At 42.3% G+C, this 8,464-nt stretch overlaps 1 protein-coding gene across 1 annotated transcript in view; it reads left to right on the plus strand.

Annotated features, from left to right (window-relative positions):
- LOC124247189 (multidrug and toxin extrusion protein 2-like) overlaps positions 1 to 8,464 on the plus strand; it is a 92,163-nt gene that overhangs the window by 56,383 nt on the left and 27,316 nt on the right. Inside the window, exons 12-13 of the mRNA XM_046676271.1 lie at positions 1,339 to 1,447; positions 2,213 to 2,288. Coding sequence (XP_046532227.1) covers positions 1,339 to 1,447; positions 2,213 to 2,288 — 185 coding nt within the window. The remainder of the gene's footprint in view (positions 1 to 1,338; positions 1,448 to 2,212; positions 2,289 to 8,464) is intronic.

The following is an 8,464-nucleotide window of genomic DNA, read 5'->3' on the forward strand; positions in this document are numbered from 1 at the left end:
TACCCCTGGATCGTGGCACCTGCCTTCCCTCTTCCAGAGCTGGTCTGCTCTCTTATTCTCAGTGTTGTTAATGTATTTCTTGTCTGTTAAGCATCTTTAACTGGTATTTTAATGGTATTTTGAGAGGGAAGGGAATTAAGCATACGAGCTAGCCATTCATCTTGAACTGGCAGCCAATTATGTATACTTTGGGCACTCAAGTCTCGTAGATTTTTATGTAGTCAAATCCATTGTTTTTCAAGTTCTTAATCTTAGCAATTTAATATGTAGTTATTATCAACTCAACTTAGGCTCGTTCTCAAAACAATAACAAATTAGAAGGTTCTTGGGAGGATGCTGCTTCTAGTAGGAAGAGAAGTTAAAGCTGACATATAAATTATTAAAAGCAGACACGAGGGGCCAGCCCAGTGGCACAGGGGTTCAGTGCGCACGTTCCGCTTTGGCAGCCCAGGGTCCGCCGGTTTGGATCCCGGGTGCGGACATGGCACTGCTTGGCAAGCCATGCTGTGGCAGGCGTCCCACGTATAAGGTAGAGGAAGATAGGCACGGATGTGAGCTCAGGGCCAATCTTCCTCAGCAAAAAAGAGGAGAATTGGTGGCCTCAAAAAAAAAGGCAGACACAAGAACTAAAACCACAGTGTTCTATACAACCCAAACAGCCCTTGAGGGCAGCACTATATTACAGAATAACAATAGGGGGTAAAAAGGATGACCCTGAAGGTTGAATAATGGTGTATTTAAGAAACAGGCAAGATTATAGCTTCAGATTTCTATAATCAATGATTAAAGTAAGGCTTTGGTATCTGAAGAGACCTATTTCATTTACTGGGTAATTAGACATATGGAATACTGGGCACATAATGTATTGTTGTGGAGTCAGACTCCATCAATGTTTATTGAATTCCTACAGTGCGCCAGGCTTCATTCAAAGTCTTTTTCATATGGTTCACTTAATTTTCACAGGTTATTTCTATTTGTAATACATTAAACCTTATGTTGTAGAATGTAGCTAGGTTGAATTAAGTCTTGATAGTGTGTGTTTAGCCAATAAAGGAGATGCTTCACCCTCAAATCCGGTGTCATTAAGAGGTTCTACTCTGATACCTTTGATACAGGTAGCAGTCAGGGCAGCCGTTACACTTCTTTAGCAAAGAAGAAATTGGGTATCAGCAAGGCTGAGCAATTTGTTTACAGTCACACAGCCAGGGTGTAGTATAAGCAGTTCTAGAATCCAGATTTCTGACTCTGTCTAGGGTTTGCCTACACTTAGACTCTAGTGCAAATAGTCTAATTTTCAGGCCCTCTGACTTCTTGTGATTTGTGATTGTTCGTTCTCAGGTGCCCCTTGGCTTTGGTGTGGCAGCCAGTGTTCGCGTGGGCAATGCTCTGGGGGCCGGGCATGCTGAGCAGGCTCGGCACGCCTGCATCACCGTTCTCCTGTGCGCAAGTGAGTAAAGGACTTCTGCTCTCTGCGTCCATATTGGGTTTCATCTGATAAGTTAAAATATATATATCAGAATTTCTCTAGGAATTGACTTATATACATAAACTCAACTAAAATCTGTATTCTTTGTGCTCTTTCCAGTTTACTTAGTTAAATAAAGCTTCTAATTATGATTTTCTGTTACTAGGTACCAACGAAATAACGTTATGCTTGGTACTATTGAAATCATTTCAAAGGCAATTCTTATCTTATGCAGGCTTATTTTCTGACCAATGTCTGTGTTACCCGTTCTCCATGTTCCTGGACCACTGCCCCCTCTGGCAGTTTTTTTTTTCTCCCCAAAGCCCCAGTACATAGTTGTATATTCTAGTTGTAAGTCCTTCTAGTTCTTCCATGTGAGCCACCACCACAGCATGGCTACTGACAAATGAGTGGTGTGGTTCTGCACCCGAGAACCAAACCCGGGCCACCAAAGTGGAATGCGCTGAACTTTAACCACTAGGCCATCTGGGCTGGCTCCCCGTGGCAGGTTTAATGTTCTGGAATCTGAGCAGTAAGAGAAGATTCTGATTGTACTGACACCTTATTGAATATCTTTTCTGAGTCTGCCTTAGAAAAAGGAATCAGAATCACCTGACCTTAGTTGCTCTTTTCATAATTATTACATTTCTTAAATCACCGACACAAATATCACATGAGAAGTCAGTACTAGGACTTATTAAACTCTGGAGAATTTTCATTTCCTGTGGCTTCTTCTGTATTTTCCAGGTGTTGGTGCACTTGTAGTGGGTATTTCACTTGCAGCTTTGAAGGATGTGGTTGCGTATGTATTTACCAGTGACAAGTAAGTACCATGTTCTAGAAAAATGTTTTTAGTTTTATACATTCTTTCTTCACTACATTTTCCGATTCTGACAGCTAAGTAACATTTTACTTCATGGGAAAATCTGCATTGCAGCCAGGAATGAAAACCACAGTACTAAATGTAATGAATTTGAATGATGGAAGCCTGTGGATATCATCCCCACTCCTCCAGTACCGGATTTATCTGAGTGCAGTGTCTCTTGTGCTCAATGCTGGTTTTGCTCAGAGTTACACAGAAAGAGCACATAGAATATCGTCATCCTCAGAAAGGCACCTCGCAGCCCAGGGCATGCTGACAGTGTGCACACCTGAATCAAATGGGCAGAATTTGCATGAATCAGTGACCCAAACTTAGGTTGAATTTTATTGCATTTTCTGTAATTATGTGTTTGCATAATTATTTAGGTACAATATGTCTTTTGATTAAACCCAAATCCTCTTTATGAAAAAGCTCCAATAATTTGTACCAGTTGCCTTGGATTACTCTTATGAAGAAATTCAGTTTTATCACTTTCAAGTGTACTCTCCTAGTTTATCTGACCTCATTGGTTTTAGACCAATGCTTAAACATATTCTTATAAAATCTTAGGACTAAGAAGATGTTCAGATGGAGTAATAGGGACTGGGTTTACCCTCCTGCCTTAAACAACTAAAAAACTGTGCAAAATCTATGGGATTTTTTCTGAAAAAAACTTTTTCTTTTCTTGGTCACACTGGTTTATAACATTATGTAAATTTCAGGTGTACATCATTATATTTCAACTTCTGTATAGACTACATCATGTTCACCACCAAAAGTCTACTTTCCCTCTGTCACCATACATATGTGCCCTTTACCCCTTCTCCCCCCATCCATCCCCTTTCCCTCTGGTAAACACCAGTCTGCTTTCTGTATCTATGTGTGCTTTTGTTTATCTTTCACATATGAGTGAAGTCATACAGTAATTGTCTTTCTCCATCTGACCTATTTGGCTTAGCTTAATACTGTCACAGTCCATCCATGTTGTTGCAAATGGCATGATTTCCTTTTTTTTCGCAAGGAAAGATTTGTCCTGAGCTAACCTCTGTTGCCAATCTTCCTCTTTTTTTTGCCTCCCCAAAGCCCCACTGTGTGGTTATATATCCTCGTTGTAAGTCCTTCTAGTTGTTCCATGTGAACCACCACCACAGCATGGCAGCTGACAGGTGGTGTGGCTCTGTGACCAGGAAATGACCCCAGGCTGCCAAAGTGGTGAAAGTGCCAACTTTAACCAGTAGGCCATCAGGGCTGGCTCATGACTTCTTTTTTATTGCTTAGTAGTAGTCCATTATATATATATACCACATCTTTATTCATCCATTGATGGGCACTTAGGTTGCTTCTAAGTCCTGGCTATTATGAGTAATGCTACAGTAAACATAGGGGTGCACATATCTTTTTGAATTAGTGCAAAATCTGTATTTTTTAAAATATTTTGTATTTTTTTCAAACATGGGACAACAGGCAGCACAGAATAGTAATGCCTGAGAGGGGAAACAAATGACAAGAACCCAGCTTACCAGGAGGGAGTTTCCAGGCCACAGCACAGAGGGGTCCCCAGCAAACCCCATCCATCTCCCTAGGTTGAGGAAATGGAGTTGAGTGTTCCAAGAGGCTCCATGGCTAGAGTTCTTGATGCAGAGTACCAGATGGGAGGGAGCTCCCAGAGAGAGAGCTTTGGAGAGCTGCCAAGGGTAGCCCTCAAGTCTTCAGCGACTGTGAAGCTATGCATTGCATGTGAGGACACTACTTGAGGCCAGGGAGGGGGGGAACACCTGAAAGGAGCAGATGGGACAATCCCTGAGCACAGAAAGGGCTGGGAAGAGTTTGTGTTGTCACCAGCCAGAATGAACAAAACTTTGTAATGCACAAGACAGCTGGTGGAGTTCTCAGAAGGATCTTGCCTCGATAGTGGAGGAAAATGAGCCCTAGAAAGAAGACTGCTCTGGTCCTGCCTAACAAAGCTTAAAAGAAAACCTCAAAAGGATCACACTCTTTCTGAGAAACTTAACTGCATCACAGCTCAAGAGTATTTAAAATAATAGAAGAATATGTAGTACCCAACAAAGTAAAACTCACAATGTCTGCATCCATTTAAAAATTACTAGGCATACAAAGAAGCAAGAAACTAAAATCTGTAATGAGGAGAAACATCAGTAAATTTGACCCAGAAATGAAACAGGTGATAGAATTAGTACACAGGGATATTAAATGTTTTTATAGCTATTTTTAATATTTTCAAGAAGGTAGAGGAAAACATGAGCATGGTAAAGTAAGACATCAAAGATTTGGGGGAAAAACAGCAAGAAATTGAACTTACAGAGCTGAAAAAAAATGTCTGAGATGAAACTACATTGGGTGAGATTGACATCGGATTAGACACTATAGAAGAAAAGGCTGGTGAACTTGAAGATATAACAATAGTACATATCCTAAATGAGATGCAGAGAGAAAAAAGACTGGAAAAATATGAACAGAGCATCAGTGAGCTCTAATTGGCCTAAAAAGCATGTAACGAGAGTTGTCAAAGCAGAGGAGAGGCAAGAGGGGACAGGAAAAAAAATTTGAAGAAGTAATGGCAAAAACTTTCCAAATTTGACAAAAAATCTTAGCATTAAAAGGATCTAAAAGGAGTGACGTCAGCAACATGGCAGAGTGAGCAGTTTTCTTTGTCTCTTCCCCCTTGAAATACAACTAAATGGACATTCATTGATCAACGAAGGATACTCACACAGCACTGCAGGACGCCTGAGACCTGTGCTGCTATACATCGGAAGGTGGATGGACTGGCCCTGGGAGGAGGTGGAGAATGGTGAGAACTCTGTGGCCCCCAGACAGCCTAGTACCTGTGAGCAACCCTATCCCGGCTGACACGCTCTACCACCACCACAGCCCCAGGGGTGGATGTGCATCAGCACAACTGTGGAAACAAGTGACTGCAGCCCTAAGCCCCCCATGATTACCCTGTGGACCAGTGGGAAAATCCATGGTCCCACAGTGGCCACAGGGAGAGTCTCTGGTTGGCTCTAGTGGAGAGGGCCCGCCCACCAAGCAGAAAGGCTGGATGACCTTGGGGCTGGAGTGGCTCGGCTGGGTGAGCTACCCACCAGCTGCATTAAACACCCATAACTCTGCTGCAGCCCCAAGGGGGCAAGTGAGATCCAGCAGGACCATACGAGTGGGCAGTGACAATCTGGAGCCCCAGTGTGATTGCTCCTTGGTCCAGGGGGAAAATCCACAGTCCCACAGTGCCCCAGGGAGAGTGTCTGCTTGTCCCTAGTGGAGAGGCTCCACCCACCATGCACAAAGGCTGGGTGACCTAAGAGCAGAATGGCATGGTTGGGCGAGCTAACCGCTTGCTGCATTAGCTGCCCATAGCTCTGTGGCCCAGAGGGGGCAAGTGAAATCCAGTGGGACCAGACAGTGGCAGAGCTGCGAGGCTGGGTGAACCAGCTCCCAGCTGCCACAAAAGCCCATAACACCACTGCAGTCCCTAAGGGGGAAGTGCATCTAGGCAGGTCTGTGGGAGCAGGCAGCAGCAACCCAAAGCCCCCATGTGATTGTTCCCACAGTTTACAGGAGACTCGACAGGGCCATGGTGATCCCAAGGAGGGGCCCAGACTCAGGAACAGCTGACAGGGATCCTGGTTTGTGCAAATTAGACAGCTGCTACCTCCTCTCCTGCCAGTGGAAGTAAGTGGAAACAGGAACCAAATTCTTAGCTCTATGTGGAGGCACAAATCCACGCCATCAAGCAGTATGAAAAAATATATTAAATCTCCAGAGTAGAAGGAAAATGACAAGTACCCAGAAACAATCCCGAAGACACAGAAATCTATAACCTAAATTACAAAGAATTCAAAACAGCTATCGTTAAAAAAACTCATTGTGTTAAAAGAGAATACAGATAGGCAACTCACCGACTTCAGGAGGTATATCGCAAAACAGCTTGATACTATAAAGAAGAACCAATCAGAAATGTTGGAGATGAAAAACACAATGGAGGAAATTAAGAAAAATCTGGACTCCCTGAACAGTCGGGCTGATAATAAGGAGGACAGAATTAGCAGGCTGGAGGACAGGAATATAGATAGCTTCAGACATAGGAAGAGAGAGAACTAAGACTAAAAATAAATGAAGAAACTCTCCAAGAAATATCTGACTCGATTAGGAAATGCAGCATAAGGATTATAGGTATCCCAGAGGGAGAAGAGAAGAATGGAGCAGAAAGCTTGTTCAAAGAAGTAATAGCTGAGAACTTCTCAAACCCTGAGAGGGAGCTGGAAATACAAGCAAAAGAAGCCAATAGGTCTCCTAACCATATCAGTATAAAAACACCTTCTCCAAGGCATATAGTAGTGAAGCTTGCAAAAGTCAATGACAAAGAGAAAATATGAAGGGCAGCAAGGCAGAATAAAATAACCTGCAAAGGAACCCCTATTATGCTGTAAGCAGATTTCTCAGCAGAAACCTTAAGGCTAGGAAAGAGTGGAATGATATATTCAAAATTCTGAAAGACAAAGACTTTCAGCCAAGAATACTCTATCCAGTGAAAACATCCTTCAGATATGATGAAGAAATAAAAACTTTCCCAGATAAGCAAAAGTTAAGGGAGTTCATCGCCACAAGACACCCCCCCCCACCACCACCACCAAGAAATGCACAGGAAGGCCCTCATACCTGAAAAAAAAAAAAAAAAAAAAAGGAGAGGAGGTACAAAACCCTGAGCAAGGAGATAAGTAGAAAGACAAAATCAGAAAATTGCAGCTCTCCATCAGAACAGGTTAGCAAATGCTTAAGTACAACATTAAAGATAAAGGGAAGGGAAACACTAAGAATAAATATGATCTTGTCATTTTTTTTAAAAGATTTTATTATTTCCTTTTTCTCCCCAAAGCCCCCTGGTACATAGTTGTATATTATTCGTTGTGGGTTCTTCTAGTTGTGGCATGTGGGACGCTGCCTCAGCGTGGTTTGATGAGCAGTGTCATGTCCGCACCCAGGATTCGAACCAACGAAACACTGGGCCGCCTGCAGCGGAGCGCGCGAACTTAACCACTCGGCCACGGGGCCAGCCCCCGATCTTGTCATTTTAACCCCAAACTAACAACACACACAAAAAAGATCTGACAGTAACAACTTAGAAGGGGAAGCGGAAAGGGATGGGACTGACTTAGTCTAAGGAAATAAGAGGCTATCAGAAAATGGACTATCTTATCACATGGTAACCACTAAATAAATAATTAGAACAGAGACACAAGTTACAAATAAGGAGGAAACTAAGAAAACCAACAGAGAAAAATACCTAACAGAATTGGTAGTCCAAAATTCATGGGATGAGAAACAAAGGAAATGCAGGAGAACTGGAAAACAAGTGATAAAATGACAGCATTAGGCCCCCACGTTTCACTAATTACTCTGAATGTAAATGGATTGAATTCTCCAATCAAAAGACACAGAGTGGCAGGATGGATTAAAAAACAAGACCCAACAATATGCTGCCCCCAGGAAACACACCTCAGCTCTAAAGACAAACACAGACTCAGAGTGAAGGGATGGAAGATGATACTCCAAGCTAACAGCAAACATAAGAAAGCAGGTGTCGCCATACTTATATCAGACAAAGTAGACTTCAAGGCGAAACAGGTAGAGAGAGACAAAGAGGGGCAGTTGATAATGATAAAAGGAACACTCCACCAAGAAGACATAACACTTATGAATATATATGCACCAGACACAGGAGCACCAAAGTATGTAAAGCAACTATGAACGAAACTAAAAGGAGACATCAACAACAATACAATAATAGTAGGGGACCTCAACACCCTACTAACACCAATGGATAGATCATCCAGACAGAAAGTCAACAAGGAAATAATGGAATTAAATGAAAAACTAGGTGAGATGGACTTAGTAGATATATATAGAACACTCCATCCAAAAACAGCAGGTTACACATTCTTCTCAAATGTGCATGGAACATTCTCAAGGATAGACCATATGCTTGGAAACAAAGCAAGCCTCAACAAATTTAAGATGATTGAAATAATATCAAGCATCTCTTCTGACCATAATGCTGTGAAACTAGAGATCAATTACAAGAATAAAGCTGGGAAGGGGGCAAAGATGTGGAGATT

This window comes from Equus quagga, chromosome 11 (genome assembly GCF_021613505.1).
Source record: "Equus quagga isolate Etosha38 chromosome 11, UCLA_HA_Equagga_1.0, whole genome shotgun sequence".
NCBI classification, from domain to species: domain Eukaryota; kingdom Metazoa; phylum Chordata; class Mammalia; order Perissodactyla; family Equidae; genus Equus; species Equus quagga.